This window comes from Strix aluco, chromosome 4 (assembly GCF_031877795.1).
Source record: "Strix aluco isolate bStrAlu1 chromosome 4, bStrAlu1.hap1, whole genome shotgun sequence".
In the NCBI taxonomy this organism is placed as follows: Eukaryota; Metazoa; Chordata; class Aves; order Strigiformes; family Strigidae; genus Strix; species Strix aluco.
This window is the reverse complement of record NC_133934.1, coordinates 65,170,231-65,188,430: the sequence shown is the minus strand read 5'-3', so window position 1 is coordinate 65,188,430 and position 18,200 is coordinate 65,170,231. Positions and strand designations below refer to the sequence as shown.

At 38.1% G+C, this 18,200-nt stretch overlaps 1 protein-coding gene across 5 annotated transcripts in view; it reads left to right on the top strand.

Moving 5' to 3' along the window:
- MTHFD2L (methylenetetrahydrofolate dehydrogenase (NADP+ dependent) 2 like) overlaps positions 1–18,200 on the top strand; it is a 50,274-nt gene that overhangs the window by 12,637 nt on the left and 19,437 nt on the right. For 3 of the 5 annotated variants that reach the window (XR_012623167.1, XM_074823354.1, XM_074823355.1), the window contains exons 4-7: positions 2,823–2,975; positions 3,745–3,852; positions 9,505–9,597; positions 16,091–16,216. Coding sequence is in view for 3 of the 5 variants with exons in the window: in XM_074823354.1 (XP_074679455.1) it covers positions 2,823–2,975; positions 3,745–3,852; positions 9,505–9,597; positions 16,091–16,216 (480 nt within the window). In the remaining 2 variants the exon portion in view is untranslated. Of the gene's footprint in view, positions 1–2,822; positions 2,976–3,744; positions 3,853–9,504; positions 9,598–10,606; positions 10,700–16,090; positions 16,217–16,821; positions 17,182–18,200 lie in introns of those variants that run through there. The other 2 variants (XR_012623168.1, XM_074823356.1) reach the window with 2 other exon arrangements.

The following is an 18,200-nucleotide window of genomic DNA, read 5'->3' as shown; positions in this document are numbered from 1 at the left end:
TTGTGGAGAGTTTCATGTATCTTTTTTTTAATTGCCTGGAAGATAGCTATGAAATGTTAGGTATTTATTTGAGATAGAATATGAAAACCTCAAAATTTTCTTAGTTGTAAGCAGCAAAGGAGTTGAGACACATGAGCACAAACATGATACCCTTCTGTTGTGAAAGTCTGTGCCAGCCTAAGTGCAGCCTGCTTTGGTGGAACTGACTTAACACTGAGACACTGCTATCATTTTAGCTTCTCAAAATTAATTCCAGGGAGCTCATTGCTGCTGCTGAACAGCTTCCTCCTTGCTCTGTGTCTGTATTTTTTGATGCATATGGTATGTTTTTGAATCCCTTTTGTGCTATTTTTTTATTTTCATCGGTCTTCCAGTTTGAAAATCAGCCTTTATTATTTGTATGTCAACATGTATATTGCATAAACAAGAGTTTACATGTGTGTATGTCAGAGTAGCTGGGCAGAAGTGATGCCTGGTGTCGTCTTGCAAGTTTGGTTAACAAGTGAAAGATGAGTGCAGAGAGGAGCTTGGAATCACAGCAAGTATGGATATCAGTTGAGAGGAGGTTAAGCGTGTTCTATGAGACTGACAGTAACATACTTAAGAAATTACTTTGTTCTTCTGGAAAGAAATGAGGCTATCTGCAGTCAAGTGGAAACAAACCAAGAAAATACATTTCTTGAGGCAAATAAAATCCACTCATTAAGGAACATAGTAACTGTCTATACAGTTTGTATTGGTTTTGTTTGTTTGTGGGCGGCCTGCCCAAGATAGTGTTTTAGAAGTGTCTCTGATGAGGAAGGGAAGGTGTCCACATCCTCTTTTCTCAGGCCCATGTCATCCTACTTCTCCCACATACAGCTATGCAGCTGCATTTCTTTCCAGTACTGTGTGCCCTTTTCTGAAATGCTGCAAATCAGTTTTGAGTGTGTGTGGGGAAATCCATGGAAAGCATGATTTCTTTCCCTTTTACATTAATGTATGTATTATCTGTCTATTTCTGGGAAGCTGAAGACAGACAGCAATGAGGTGTCTGTCAGAGTAGTGTTCTGTCCTATCCCAGGCACAAGGAAAAACACAGCTGCCAAGTTTTTGTTTGATGAAGAACCACTTGCCTAAGGTTAACAAGTTTTCTTCTGCAAAAACTGTTCAATAGGTAATTGCAAATTTCTTTCTTATTTGTTTTTTTTATTCCCCAAGTTGACATAAAAACAAAACCATGGTTGCCTTCAATCTGGATTAGGCTAGTTTGACTTCTAAGAGACTCTTTCATCAATGTACTTAACATCTTAATTCCACAGACCTTTCTCATTAGGATTCAGAAGGAAGCCTCCTCCCATCAGAAAATGGAGAATTAAATTGTAAATCATGACAGTCTGGTTTAACTCTAGGGGTTTTTTTAATTAAAAATCTTTTAACAAGAGATTACCACGTTTTAGGTTTTATAACATGCATAGTATCTTCTAATTAACTAGCTCCTTTTAATGCAAAATCACAAAATACTTCAGTAGAGCTAGTTGACTACTAAATTCAAACATCCTATATAGGTCTATAAAATATTTTTACTCAGAATGTCTGAATTTTGTCATCAACACTCATTTCCCTTTATTGGACTTTTTTAAACATGCTGTTACACTCCCTGAATTAGACATTGGGATATATTGCCTCACAATTGCAGAGTTCTGTTAGGGATCAAGCCTAGAATAAGCATTGTATCATTATATAAAAGATGCAAAAAATAGTAATTCTGAGATGGAAGTAAAGCTGGAAGTGTAATCCTGGAAGCGGTTTGGGACATTATTAAACAATGAAGCAATAGACTAAAATGTCCCTGCTTGTTGCAGGGGGATTGGACTAGATGACCTTTCAGGGTCTCTTCTAACCCAAGCTATTTTATGAGTTAAAAATTGTGACTGAGGTACCACTGGGTAAATATATTTATTAAACAAAAGTTTGCTTTCTGGGTCAGTATGGGGACATTTTGTAGAGCTGTTCCTCTGGACTGTCTTTGTGTATGCCAGCTTTATTCTTGGGTTTGTAACTTTTGCAGAGCTAGGACTGGCTAATGCATTTTTATATTTTTTTTCATAATCAGTAGCAGTGTTTATGCAGTATAAGCTTTAAGTAGTTGCAGACCTATTTCATACCAGTAGTGCATATGAAAAATGTTCATTACAAATAGATATGAATAATAAATTATGTGCAGGTTATTGTCATTTAAGCCATACTTAATGTTTCGAGCTCATCAATATCAAACAGTTTTATGCATTCTCAGAGGTTTCTGATGAAGTAGTATACGTTTTGGTCCTACTGATTAGAAAATTACTAGAAACAGTTGTATTGTGGGAAAATGGAAGACAGACCTGCAAAGTTATTTCAGCTTAGGGTTTCCGTACATTTGTTTAAAACTTAGGTCATGTATCCTTTGTGATCTGAGACAGGTAACATGCACAATAACTTTTCTATGATTTTTTTTTAACCACTTGATAATTCACACTTCCAGAATGCAGAAGTGACTCTGAAGTGTCTTGTTTAAACGTTTATTTTTATAGTTACTAAGTCATCATTCTCAGCTGAGTATTGGCCTCTCATATTTTGGCTGAATCTGTCACAAACTGAATCATTTAATTTTCAGTATATGACTTTAAAAAGTGAGGTTGTAACTGCTGCCTTTAGAGGGGGAGTGTAGTTTATTCATAATGAATACTAATAATTATGCTAGCTAGACCAAACTTGTGTGTTTCTCTGTGTAATGATTCAGATAGTATTGATGACACCTGACAAGTGAAAGAACTGTAATTTGAAAGCAATGTGTCTCCTAGATCACATAGATGAACGAACAGTTTGTAACGCTATCGCACCTGAAAAGGATGTGGATGGATTTCATATTATGAATATTGGACGTCTGTGTCTTGATCAGCCTTCTATAATACCTGCCACTGCTGCTGCTGTGTGGGAAATGATAAAAAGGACAGGTAAGAAACTGAACTGTATTGAAACTCTTTTTATCTTGGAAGATGAATGAAGGATAGTCAGGTGTGAGTTAAAAGGTGTGGGTTATCTAAATGTATTGGGCTGATTGAATTTAAAGGATTAATCTAAATAAAAAGGAGGTGCCAAATAGATGAGATCTTTTGCCAGTAACATAACTATTAATTAAGTGTAGACAGTAGTCCGCGTAGAATACTTGGCGAAACACTTTGGTAACCTGTTTTCTGCATTTCATAATGTTGCAAGGAACTTTCTGTGATATTGCTGATCCCTTCCTGATTATTTATCAAATAGAAGATTGGAATGCATAAGTTCTTATGGGGGGAAGGGAAGAAACAAGAACAAAAATGGAAACATTTAATTCAGTACTAGAAGAGGAAAAGAATGCATATGTAGTTCATACTTGTCATTTTATAAGTATAATGCACATGTTCTTATTGGTGGACATAAGAGCTTCTATTTCCCTTTCTGGTCAGAGAAAACAAATTAAGTCCCTCTGAAGGGTGATTCAGATAACCTGAATGAGTTGCCAATTTTGTTTCTCTAAGGTGAAAGCTGAAAGTTGTTTTGTGGATTCATCCTTCAAGTTCAGCCTTGTGGATTTTCAAGTCATGTTGATGTCAGCAGTCCACAACAGCAAATAATTATATCTGGGGGATTGAGAAGAAGGGTTTAGGGATACAGAAATAGTGGAATACTTTTTTTGATAGTTTGTTTTTTGTTTTGTTTGCTGCTTTTTTTTCCCCCTATAAGGAATACAAACATTTGGAAAAAATGTTGTTGTAGCTGGAAGATCTAAGAATGTTGGAATGCCTATTTCAATGCTTTTACATACTGATGGAGAGCATGAAAGGCCTGGAGGTAAGTCAAAGAATGTTGTTTTAATGTTTCCATTTATGAAATCATTAAAATAAAGCTGACCAGAGGATTCAGATACAAAGGGAAAGCTTTTATCTCTTGTACAATATTTGCAACCAGAGCAAGGAAAAACTTGCTATATGTAGTTCCTGATGTATTCTCAGGAGAACAGTTTCTGGGCTTGACAACTTCTGGTGTGTTGTCATCATTTTGTCCTCCATTGAACAGCTACTCTTTAAACACGATTAGCACTGAATGATGTGGCCTTAAAGAGCTACAGAGGTTCATGTGATGTTTATACAAAGTAATATAGCTATATGCCTTATCCTCATGTTTATGTAATATTAAAGTTTTTCATACACGTGCGCACATATATACACATACACATATATACACATACATATATATAAAAAAATATATTACACGATTCCTGTGTTGTGCTGTGTTATTTAGGTGGTGATTATGAAAATATCTGAATGGCCAACAAAGTAACTTTTCAGTGTGAGCTCTATGATATTACATGTTGGCCTGGGGGATTTTTCTGCAGTGCAGTTTCCCCCTGGAAATTGGGTGTTGTAATGGAAATATTTTAAAGTAATTCTAATTATAGAAGCATGCATGTGCTGCTGTAATTGTGCTATAGAAAGAAAAACAAATATAATTTCAGCAGAATACTGTCCTTTTGCAACTTCATTTTGATGTTAGAAACTGCCACAGTGATGTGTGCAAATGAGGTAAACATGAATGTTTAGTCCCAGGCTTATTTAATAGGAGTGGAGTGAAATCTGTTATTAATATAATAAAACACTAAAAGCTTCTTACTAATCATAGAGTTGGTTTTTCCATTCAGTCTCTGTGGGAAAGTTGCTATTTGAAACTTCTCTCAGTGCTGGAATTGTAATTACCATCGGTGCATAGTTCTGGTCTCTTCCCCATTCCCATGAAAATTAGTAGCGTTTTTGCCATTTGCTGCAAATATTGGGTTATATATATCACTGGCAGTGCAGTTTGAAATAGGCTTTATACAACACAGAGTTATGTTGCAAACTACTTGCATGTTTCTCAGTTGGAAATTAGGAGACTTAGTGACCCATGATTCTTTCAGCAACTTATTACAAAATTCATAGTAGTTTCATGGATGTTTTTTAGCTGTAACTAAATACTGTTTTGTAGCTTTAAGCTTTTCGGGTAGTTGGATTTGTGGCTCAGTTTTGTTCACTTGCATCTTGGGTTTGTAGTTCTTATTTGACTGCTTGGAAGTATGACTTGTTTTGGGGGGCTAGTCCATGAGTTTGTTGGCCTATGAAAGAACTTTGTGCTTCACAATCATCTGTGTGTGTTCAGATTCCTGACATACTACGCGTTACTTCACTGGCAGCACTATTTACTGACATTGTTATTGATGCTACGTATGTCAAGTACTGTACGTAGGGACAGAAGAACATTCAGATATTCCCTTACTGACAGTGACGCTGGAATCTAGATGTAGAAAGAGTTACCTCATTGAAGTTATCTTTGCTTATTCTGAAGAAAGGGATTTATTTTTAAGGTAATTTTTCTTGTTTTCCAATCTGCCAAGTGGCAGTATACAGTATAAAGCAGCTGGCAATGAGGGGAAAAAAGGAACATTTGAATTTCTTCCACAATAAATTATCATTAAGTATGTATTTTTCATGTACATGGTGAAAAATACTTTCATAGTTGGGGTAGTCAAGTGTAGTTTTCATTCCTGACTCACAGATTGGGCTGTCCTTTAAGATCTGATTGGCCTTCTGTAGTTAGCTTTCTTCTCTGCTTCTGCTCTGAACAACAAGAGGCCAGCCTGGACAGTGTGTGGAAGGGAAGGCAGGCTAGGCGGTGGCCTCAGCTTTACCTCAATGCTATCAGAATTTCTGAATGTATCATGACAGAAGAAACTGAAGGCAGTTGAGAAAGATGAGATAGTGAAAGAGAAAGCATAAAGCTAAAGTATAATAAGATTAAGGAGGTAGAACTAAAGGAAAGTTTGGAAATGTGAACATAATAAAAATAATAGCTTAAACAGAATACTTCTTTCCACCCGGTTTCTTAGCAGGTAATAGCAGGACAAAATTTGTGCATTATGATCAGAGACAGCAGGCAGAATACAAGGTAAGGTAGCTTTACCAAGTGTGATAAGTTTCTAGGTGAAGTGTGTTTTGGAGTTGAAAATCACATGTCAGAGTTGCTAATTTTATATTTTACCAAACAAAGGCAGGCTTTCATCTTGAGCATGTGTTTAGAACAATTTTAACCTGTTAATACAAATGAAGTATTTATTCTTTCTTTTTTGGTTGTTTTTTTTTTTTTTTTTTTATTCAGGGAGATGGGGACCAGACAAGACCTACAGTTAAGTGCTGAAAAAGAACTTTCTCAGGTTATCGGTCAGAATAGGGTTTTATCAGCAACTGGGCTGTTTTGATTAAATAACTCTTATTGAGAAGTGATGCAAGGGGTGTGTGTGTGGTACTTTTTTTTCCTTGGTTTTTTTTGTAGGTTTTAGTTGGTATTTTACAGATTGTGAACAAAACTGGAAAACCGGGGTCTGTCTTAATCTGTGATGTATGTAGAAACTGTAATGTCCTGCAGGTGGCAATATCTGATCAGATGGGAAACTAACTGAACCCTTACAAAACAAATCGTGGTTTGTGTAGGCAGGTCAAGAGACTATCTCTGTTTTATAAGCTAGTGAATTGACTCAGCAGTATCATGCAGAATCTCAATTGCTAAATATATTCCTCTTCTTTCAGCAGAAGTAGCAGTGTAAAAATAGTTGTTTGTTTTCTGTTTTGGCATGATCACAAATAAATGGAAAACCTACCTTTTCTGAGGTGTCTGTAAGCTTCTGGACTGCTATTCTGAAGGTAGGGTTTTTGTTTGTTTTGGTTTGGTTTTTTTCCTCTTCCATTCTGGTAGTGAGAGCAATTACTTGGTTTCAGGAGCTGACTACAGACACATTCCTCATGAAAATCTTGATGGGAAAATAGCACTGATTTTATTTCTCAGAAGGTGTGAATATTTCTAACTTTGAGTTTTATCCATTGTTTTTTCTCAGCCTCTCTGTTGTGAACAGCATAAGAGGTCAAAAGAATCTCATTATGTATATGTTTTTGGAAGTAATGATTGTGATTTTGGGCAAGACATCCTTCTTTTGCTTAAAATAGGTATCAGAAGACTCCTCTATTTTATTCAAGCCTTTCTTTCCAGAATCCAGTGATAAGTCTATTTGCCCTTCATGTGTGAAGGATGGCCCTTCAGAGAATCCCTAAGTTTTAGTGTGGCTGATAGAGCATTAGCCTGGAAAAGTATAGGCATGGTTCTTCTGCAGGGGGTGAAGTGATTTGTTAATAATATAATATAATTATTAATATAATTTGGAGAATGAGTCTTCCAAAGAAAGAAAACTCCGACCATCTGTACAGCCTGTATGCTGCTCACTCAAAAGAGTATGTACGTGGCCTACATACAACATACAAACAAATCAGCAGCTGAAGACATGCTGCTTTAGATTAGCAAAATGAGGAGTATCAATGAGTGATATTTAGGTCTTGTCCCAATTATTTTGTCTGTATGAGTTCTTATTTCATGATCCCAAAGGTATTCAAGGAAGGAAGCTGAAGGAATCTTGACATGCAGGCTTTATGTACTGGCTGGGGTGTTGCTATCACAAGAAGGGTTACTGCGGAGAAGTTTTTAAGACTATTAGCTGTCTAAGCTCTCAATGCACTTAAATTCATGGGAAGTTGGTGAGAGACTTCTAACTTCTGACAATTCCCCTTATTTCATGGAATTGCTTATGCACATCTGTGCTTTTCTGTTCTCATTATGTGAAAATGTCTTGATCTGCCTCTCTTTAGGAGACGATGTGCGCTGTAGACACTGAAGGAGAAGATGAGGGAAAAGAGCAGAGAAGTCAGAGCACAGACAGGTCGAAGATGAGATGCTTGAAGAAGAGAGTTAATGAGATGAGAGGCACAGATTAGATCAGTCAGACACATTCCAGAAGAAGAAGCAGATGTGGTAGTAACGTCTGAGATGGCAAATACTTTGAGTTTAATGGTTAGTAATGTGGCTTAGGAGTCTGTGATGAGTGGAAGGTGGAGATGGGGGGATGTAACACCTGAACACTGTACAGTACAAATAGTTGACGGGGAGAGTGTTGGGAGGAATCTCCTTTGATAGCTGTTATCATTGCTGTTTTCTTGGGCAGTCCTTGAGGGATCACCACACTTGCTGTTAGATGCAGTATGAGACTTCAGTCCCTATCCCCAATTCATTTTGTGTGTAATGGTCTCTCCTCAGTATCTCCATCAAACAGCGCAAGGTTTTTCATGTCTTACTAGGAGGGTTTATTTGTAGGTTCTTGCCAAGAAATATGGATACATGCAGAAGCAGGTCCCAGATCTTTTGAGTTTGCCCAAAAGGATGTGTGCATCTATTTGTGATAACTTCAAACACTTCCGACTCTGGTGTGAAGTAAGGCTTCAGCTGGTTTTGTCTTATTGGGAGATACAACAGATAGTAGGACACCTGCAAAAATTTGAGTACCTTTTTGTCCAGTCTTTTCCATTCCTGTTGTTGCACTTGAGCTACATAAATGATGACTTGGAATGCTTTGAGCGTGTGGAAAAATATATGCATTGGATGTATTGATTCCTTAGGTGGCTACAATGATAAACCTTTTCAGATCCATTCAACTGGAATTTTGTAAATACTGATGCTGCTGTTGATTGTTCCATATGTCTGTTCCAAAATGCCTCTCCTTGATGAAATCTGGTAGTGTTCCAGTCAAGAGAGGGATTTTGCTGTCTGACCCTTGCATGCAGTTACTGGTTGGCAGGGTTTCTAAGCAAAGACCCTTGGCCCAGGAGTATCCTTGTTGTCATAGCTCCTACACTCATTCCCTACACAGTCAGGCCCTACAAAGAGAAAAGCTTCAGCTGTTGTCATCTGTTGTTGGCCAGATTATCAGCAGTGTTAATTCTTGAGAGAGGGAATATCAGTAAGAAATAGTGCCACTTCACTGAGCTTGAATTACGCGTTCTTTCTTGAGTGCTCAAAATCTGTCAGAAACACAGGCCAAAGACTAAACTTTGACTTGAGGGAAATGTGTTTAGGTCACAGGTACTTGGAAGACTGTGGTCTTCCTTCCCATCTAGACAACAGAATGTCAAGGGAAGCATCTAGGAAGCTTCAGGACAGATGAATAACAAATGTGGTTGAGGACAGAGATCCGAACGTTGTGATCTTGTACTTGAAGCTTTAGTTTGTGACAAACATCTGAATCTTATGGCACAGTACACAAATCATGCTTAATAAGGTAGACACTGGATTCCATGCTGGGTTTACTCTGTGTAATTCCACTAAACGTAATGAAGTCGATTAAGGAATAAGTCCATAGTGTATAAATTAATTCATCCTGTGAGAATTTTTAAGAATAAACATTTTTTCATATGTGTGAACAGCAAGTGTTATGAGTATTTTGCCTATGCTGAAATAAATGATGCATCCCAAGACAAATCTGATGATCATCTGTACTGTTGTTAATGTACCAAAGTCAGTCATTTGCACCTGAAAGTAAATGCTATACACGTGTTGTATATATGACAATTAATTGATAATCTCTTAACGTTTCAGGTGATGCTACAGTGACCATTACTCACAGATATACACCAAAAGAGCAGCTGAAGATCCATACACAACTTGCTGACATTGTAATAGTAGCTGCAGGTAATACCAGTTGTTGTTAATACTCTAATCACAACATTTAAAACCTAAAAAGTAGACTTTGGTGTCTGTGTTGGTGGCATGACTAGCTATTTCACGTTTCACCAAATAATTGGTGCTCGTGCTTGCTGAGGGTGTTGCATTAAGTAGGATTTCTTGTTGTAAGAAGGGCAGGTGATTTGGCTCTTTGTTCTTGCCCTTCACATTTGCAGACTCATAAACTGTTTCTCGTCACATGTGACACCTTTCCCTTAGGGAGACTTTAGAGTGAACTCAAGATTGGGAACCAGTCAGTGCATAGTTTATACAGGTATAATTATGTAAATTAAAACATTCTCTGTGCAGTTCAAAAATCATGAGTCATTTAAATTTTGACAGGAGGGTTTCTTTAAATCAGCTGGAGGCTGCATTCATAAAACAATGGTATCATTCCCTTGCTGTTGGAATTAAGGGCAACCTTGCCAAATGAAGTTTTGGTAACATGTTATTAATGGATGAATTTTTATTTTCTTTTTTTTCTTTTACAGTTGTCATGTAAAGAGGAAGAGAATGGTAATTGCCTAGAGGAAGGGGTCTGAAAGATCAGTGTCTATATTCTTAAAGCAGTGTATAGTGAAATACTTGCAGTTTGACTAGTCTAGAACAAAGAAACAAGTAGAACTCTGCTTCTGAGCAACCTCTGGTTTTTGTTTACAGGTGTTAGAAATATAAGTTAATTTTTAAAAAGGAAATAAAACAATCCAACATACAAAAAACTTTGGTAAAATTCTGTGTCCCCTCACAGCTCAGGATATCCTCATTCTCACATACCATTTTGGAGGAGTACAAGAAGATTGTGTCTTTCCTCTTTTCTCCTCTCTTCCTCCCTCTTCATCATCCTCAAGACCAGAGTCTTGTTTAGTGATTCTCTAGGTGAAAACAGATAGGTACCTGTCTAAAGCTCATCACTTCCTGCTGAAGTGAGATGTCCTTTGCTTCAGGGCTTAAATGCACTATCTCATTCTCATGCCAGGTCAGGAACAAGGAACAGCTCAGTTGTCCCACATGTGATTACTCAGCTGCGGGCCTGACCAGAATTCACGAACTGTGAATGAAAGATAGTAATGTGAGTGCTAACTGGCAATAAACTCGTAACTTTTCACCCAAATTCACTACTTCCAATTTAATCATCACTTCTGATTTTTATGTGAACATAGTTTGTCATCACTTATGCTTGTAGTTAAACGGTTCAGTAGCAATTCAGCCGTGTTTGTTCTTCACATTATTTTCCTCGTGTCATTTGTAACAAGAGCATGATAAAACACTCATTACACAACATGAGATATACTTGGAATGATGAAAAAACCTAGGGCTAGATTGTGCAAACAGTATGCAGCCCTGCCCCAGTGGATGCTCTGGGGAAGATTATACTTCAGAAAGGTGGAATCCCTTCAAGTTTCCTCTTGTTATTTGAGAACTGTGCACATTGTACCTTTGGGATCACACATTGCCTGGAAATGCGTGACCTGTTCAGTGAGTGTTGCAAAAAAAGGTAACTTCTACCCTGCCAGGTAGAAACAGCTGCTGTCAGAGGCCACTGTGCAAGATGTGCAAATAGAAAACAGCTTTTTGTGTGTGTCTGCATATAAGAGCAAGATTCCTATTCTCATTCTCCTCTTCCCGTGTAATATGTCTAGAAGACCCATCTGCATTCTGGCTCCTGGTTTGGTGACTTGTTGCAGTGAGTCTGTTCACTCTGATGTGGTACTCTGTTTCTGAGGAGTTTTCTGTTCACTTGCATTCATGCCTTTTGTAATGCTTCAAAACAGGTGCCTGTGGTTTTACTCTTGAGTTTGAGAATACCCATCTTCATATGTTGTCTCTCGTTCGCCCCCAGCCTTGGGACCCCAGTTTTCCTGCTTACATTGATTGCAACTATCTGTGCAGTTTATTCCTTCGCACTTGTTTCCTCCCAACTTCTTGCATCATAAGTTCCAACAATGCTGCTCTTGTCCAGCCTACCTCTCCCTAAAAATCTCTCTCTCTGCTTCCAGGTGGAGCTTCCTAAACTCTTTCAATACCATGCAGCTTTTGCATTTCTAACCAGAGCATAATTTTTCCTCCTAAGCACACCCAGCACTACGCATCCCGTGATAGCCTTTCCTATCTTTGCCCTCCATCCCTGCCTATACAGACATCCCACACAGTCTGTTCTTCTTGTCATTGGCCCAGACCCGTAGTAGAAGAATAAGTGCAGCTTTATCTGTGGTTCTTGTGTAGCTACCACAGTACTTCTAGGGCGGTGATGGAGGCAGTAGGCAGTCTTTGACTAGTCAACCTGCTGCTTCTGCTGTCTTTTGGCTTTCCCGTCTGCCTTGAGAGAGAAGACTCATCTGCATGCTAGGTTTGGAGAGGAGGCAAAGAGGAGAAGGAATGGAGGGTGCCGAATGCCAGATGAAATTCTTCTGGGACTGCTTGAGCTGTCCCTTGGGACATGATTTGTGGTCCTCTTGTACAGGAATTGCTGATTTGTCAGACCCTTTTAGCTGGTTAGCTTTCTCAGGAGTTGGCTATTTTACAGTCCTTGTAACTAAGATGGGACTAGATAGGGTTTTGTTTCTCTTTCGTTTAAAGTGTGATTTATCATTTGTTACAAAAATTACCAGTGAAAGATTTTCCCACATTCTTCAGTCAGTGCATTTTAGGAATAGTTGCTCTAACGCTTATCTCTTCCTACTTGGCATGTAAAGTAGGCTTAAGTAAATAGATCTGCTCATTTGGTTTGGGGGTTAGTTTATTTGTTGCTATTAAGTATTTGGCCTATTATCAAACCGTTTTACAAAGGGTGTAACTGTGCAGCTTCCGTTAATATGCTTCCATCCCTATCACACACAGATCATTTACCCCCATAAGGCTGGGGCATTATCCAATTACCAGCCAGCTTGCAATTGATTGCATAAGAGTGTGATGAAGTAGACACAGCCAGATGTTATCAAGTGGCATAGGAAAGAATTTGAGGTCTTGGCTTGCTTAACATTAGAAGCAGAGTTTCAAGCTTGTGTCCTATGGGGGAGTGAGAAATGGCGAGCAAAGAAGGTTCTTGTATTGCATGTATCTAAATGACTAAACTGGCTGTCATCCAGCGCTTTAAATGGAGCCAAAGCCCTTGTATACCAGCGCTTGCCTCCAGTAAAACTACAGTCTCAAGCCATATGAATTAGATTTCTTTTCCTTTTTTTTCTTCTCTCCACTGGAGAGAAAGCTGCTTTGGTGGGGAAGAGGGGAGCGTAGATTCCCCCTTTGGAGATACTCTGTTACTAGGATGAACATTCCTCGGGGAACATAGAACTGACAGAATTGCTCAAGAAATAAGGTGAATTGTAATCTTAAAGTTGGGATTTCCTGTCACTCAAAGTTGGAGGTTGCATGGTAAGAAAGAAATTTGGGAGGTCATTTAAAGTGAACACAGACGAAAGATTGTTGCAGTTAAGGTATGATAGGCTAATGCAGATGATGGGCCAGGACTTGATATTCTTGGCTCTCGGATAGCATGCATTGACTTTGGTCTCAGATACTGCTTTGCGTTAATATTCCAGGAGACACTTCCTTTGTTGTGACTGTCCAGACATAAACTTTCGGACATCTGGTCACACATGATGCCTCTGTAAAGCAGTACTAGTACATTTGTTCTAAGATAGCCTCTCCTGTAATTAAAATTGCTCTCTGCAAAGAGGGATCCTGCTGAACTCCTGTTCTTGAAAGAGAGGTCTTTTCTGTGCATCAGGTTGGAGCTGTTGGCATGCCATAGAAATTTTACCTCTAGCTTCAGCACATCACGTAAGCTAGATGAGATTGATCTCCTTCAAGTAAATGTGTGGTGCTACCTGCAGTGTGAAATCCCATGCAGCAGTGATCTTTACAAAGTGGAAGGCATTTACTGTCCAGGACTACTGGTTTACAAAATGGTGTTTTGCCACACCCTTTGGTAGGACCCAGGTCAGACTTTGTGTGTAATTCAGTTGTCATTTTTGTACTTAAGTTCTTTCAATACCTAAATAACTGTTTTGGTGTCTCTTCCTATGTATTTAGATAGCTCAACTGTGCTGACTGGAAACATATAGCCATTGACTCAGCCCTTTATTTGGAACTTGAAGTGACCTTTTAGGTTTTCTGGGTCCTGACTGTTGAACATCTTTGTGATGACTATCAAAATGCTTTACATTTAAATGTGCTGAAGGAATATTGTGCATGTGAAAGAGCTGAGGCGGCTTGTTGCAGCACTGTTTTAGCTGGAGATTCTTAATAGCAAAAAAATCATATCCCAAGACACTACACAGATGTAGCCCACTGAGAGATGATGAAGTTGTGTAGTGCTGAGGCCAGGCCCTCTTTGGTCAAGCAGGGGAGGTCTCCCAATTTGCTATAAATAGCAGGACACCGTGTTTTGTAGAAGCTCCCCTGTGAAAAGTCAGTGTCACACACTGGGGTTACCAGTAGCACAGTTAAAATTGCATATTAGTCAAGTCTGTTTCTTGAACCAAAACCAATCCCATTGCACAGTTTTTGGTTTGGGTTGTTGGTTTTGAGGGGTTTTTTTTCTGTAGTAGTACTAAAAACTAACATAGAAAAGCCTCAGCTGTCCCAGATTCAGTCTCAGACTGCCATTCTCCACCCTTGAACAAATTTTGGTAGATGTGTTTGCCAAGTGTCAGTGGCTTCATTATCTAAGCAGTACAAAAGACAGAGCAGTGTCTTCCATGCATCGGCAATATTTGAATGTAGGAAGTCTTCCTGGTTCCCCTTTGCTATGTCTATGTGGAATGGTAGAAAAGCAGGGTGAGAATGGTCTTTTGAAAGCCCATCTAGTCTGTACTAGTGCACCAAAAGTGGTATTTTGTACATATTAGTTCAATCTGCTTTTTCAGACTTCCTTATTCTCTGCACACTCTTTGCTTCAATGTTTCTCTGCTCTTGTGGTTAAAAAGTTCTCAACAGTGCAGCAAGGGAATCAAACTTAAGTCTATTATTTTGTGTCATGTTGACCATGGACATGGAAAAAAAGCATAGTTCTTCTTGTGCCAAAAGTTTTTAATATCCCTGAAGGCTGTCATGAGATCTAAAAGGTTAATTCTTTGCAAAATTTGCTTGTAATCCTCATTGTGCTTGGTATTTTATAGAGATGTGAACAGGCAGATCAGAGAATTCTAGCACCCACAGTGAGAATATGGTATCCCAGCTGATGTCATATGTTGAAGAGATTAGGGCTTCTACATGTGTTTTACATAGCATGATTGTGTCTGTTTGTGTTCAGTTGATCTAATAAAAAATTCTTTTTCTAAAAAATTACTGCCTAACCAGTCATTTGCTGTCTTGCCTTTGTGAGGGGTAATTCTGTGTACATAAATGTGGTATCTTTCCTTCCTCCCTGTTGAATGTCAAATGATTTTTGATGCTTTGCTCCTTTTTTCCAGTGGCACTTGAAATCTAAACTAATCTGTTTCAAGTTCTTTCCAGCTTTGTGTCATCTGCACCCTCTGCCACTATTAAATAATAAGTGTTCTCTACTACAGCACTAGTGATGTATAAACAAACACCTGGCCCTTCTGATACTCCCTCTGCACACACTTTCATTTTCATAAAGTACCATTGGAGCCTCTTACCTGGGTACAACTACCCGACTCGTTTTCCATCCAATATGCTTTTCTTGCACACTTACGAGGAGATTAGGTGGAGAAAGTTTTACTTGAAAGTCAGTTGCTTCTCTCCTACAGATTGAGCTGATGTTGTTTATGATGGGTAAATCTGAGCTCGCCATTTGATTTTTTTCTTGTTGTCTATCTGTGGCTTATAACTGACAGGAATCAAAAACAAGGTGGCAGGATAGATCAGATTCTCTCACCATGCTAGTATTTTTTTTTCTTTTGTAGCAGTGGTATTTCATGTAGTTCACATTCATTATTTAAGTAACTGCTTGAAATGGTGAAGCTAACAAGTAAAGTATATGAGAAATCAGAGGAGCTGAGTAACACAAATCCTATATGGGTATTAAAAAAGCTAAGATTAAAGAAAATGCCGTGGAGGTCATGTGCCTGGCTTGCTTCAGCAGTTGACAACACTTCTGGATCAGCAGACCTCTGACAACACTAAGGTTTCTTGTGACTCGCAGAGCGTCTTTATTGTCCAGCTTTTCTTTGGAAATGCTATGAAAGGGACTTACTGCCACAAACCAGCAAGTCCTTCCTTCATACAGATCATGTTGACTATGTTTGTGACACCAGATTTAGCTGAAAATAGTTAGTCAAAATGAACAAATATTACCTTTCCTTCTCATAAATACAAACTGTGTAAAATTGAGGAATAATTGTTTTCTGTGTGTGATGTATCAAGAAAAATTCAAGTGAAAGAATTATCTTCTTTGTGCATACATACACGTGCCTTCACACCCCTTGATATAATTTGAAACTGATGACCTGAGACTACCTGGCCATGTTAACCAAATATATCTTCATGATTCCAGGTATCCCAAAGCTGATTACAACTGATATGGTCAAAGAAGGCGCAGCTGTGATTGATGTAGGCATCAACCATATCCACGATCCTCTTACAGGAAAGACCAAATTAGTTGGGGATGTGGACTTTGAAGGTCAGTGAAACACTCTTTATATGAACCTCTCGGATAAATATTTTGAAGTTTGAGAGCTTCATTCCTGATAAATACTTGGAATAGCCAGTGTCTCAAATGAGATGACACTTGCAGGAATTTTTTGTAATTTATTTACTTAAATAAGAAAACAAAGTATATGTTCAGGTATCTGCTCTTGAGAAATGGTATGTTATTTAAGAGAGGAAGTGTTACTTTTAATTACACATGCCAGCAACCTTTAAGAGATGCAAATGAGCTCTTATGGCAGTGTGGTGGCAGAAGATGCTTGTCTCCAAGTTTCCTTAATCATTTTTGAGTCTCTGAAGTGTTTTAACAGTAAGCAATAAAAGCAGTTTCTACTCTTTCACAAGTATAGGGTCTCCCACCATTCATAGCATGTATTATTATACCACAGCTTCTCAAGCCTTTTACACTCTCACTCTACAATTGTATGTGAAAATGTTAACTTCTGCTTTAGAAGTATCCTTTATGCTAAGGTTTAATGTGGGGTTCATCTTAAGCTGTTGAAAGTCTTGGTCTAGGCAAGCCTAACAGGTAAAAATTGGTGTTACATATTGATCCTTTTTATGTTTAATGTGTTGCAGGGCAAGTTCACAACGTAATTTGATTAAATATCTCTGCTCTGGAGGAGCTCCAGACTGGAATAGCAGGATTGTTGGATTTGAAAATTAAAGCTTATTGGCAGAGTTGAGTGTGGGAAGCTTAGACAGCATTTACCCACATTATTAATGGTTCTCAACAGTTCCTTATTTTGATAAGTATGAAAATCACCCACAGGTTTTTTTCACAGTTATTAACATCTTGGCTGGCATAATGTCTCAAAGCTTAATTATATTCAAAATGTTTCTAGCCAGCTGTGTGTATTTGTAATTACATCACTCCCTTAGTTCCTGCTTCTTTTACTCATCACATACATGATACCTGTCTGTTAAAGTCAATTAAATTACCCGCACGAGTGTAGCTAAGCAATTGTCTTGGCATGCATTTGGAAATGTATAACTGTATGTATACAATAGAGCTCCAGTAGAAAAATAATTTTAGAGTACAACTTGAATTTTTTTTTTTGTTTTGTTATCCTGCTTGCACTATCAAGTAAAAGGTTGTATTTTCCGTTTTCAGAACTAAACTAAAGTACAAGGAATTTTCAGGATTTTTTTGTTTACTTTAGCAGGTACAGGAGGAAAAAAGCTATAACTTTGAGAAACATAAAGTTGTATCCGTTTTGTTTGTTTTCCTTAAATGTGACACCTTCTGAATGTAATATAGGTGTAGATTCAATGGCAAGGCCGTGATTCAGAGTTTCAGCAATGCACTGTATATGTCTCGTCATGTCTGCTGTGGGTTGTTCTCAGGATTTTACCTGGGGGGAGGGAAGATCCAAAAAAGAGGGAGGAACTTCAACTTGGATTATGCCATTACAGTTGCAAGTAGCATTTCACTGTGCATTGCCAAAGGGAAATTGTTGTTGGTTCATTGGTATCGGTGAAAGTTTCACTAAATCTCTAACAACAAAAAAAAAACATCCCAATGTATACAGTTCTATATACTAACAAGTAAATCACCCTTGCCAAGTATTTGATTTGGCAGTTAGGAAAGGGAACAAGCTAGTGTACTCATGTAGCAAATAATTTTATCCTTTTCCTCCATTTGATCACTTGACTGAATTAATATTTAAGCCTAAATAAAAATTATTTTTGCAGGTTAAGGCCAGGTGCATAAATGGCTGGCATGACGTACAGCACCTGTTTAACATCATGTAACCAACCAATATCTATTGTCTCATCATCCACTTCTTTAAGCAGAAAAATGTGGCTGTGGGGAGAGCAGAGATTTAACTGGGCAATCACAGGTTAAATTTTATTTATAAGAAATAGATTGAAATGGCTTACTTCACCAGGTCATCTGACAGAAAATCTCCTATAGTGGAAATTAAGTTTATTAGATGGGTGGAAACTGTTTTGAT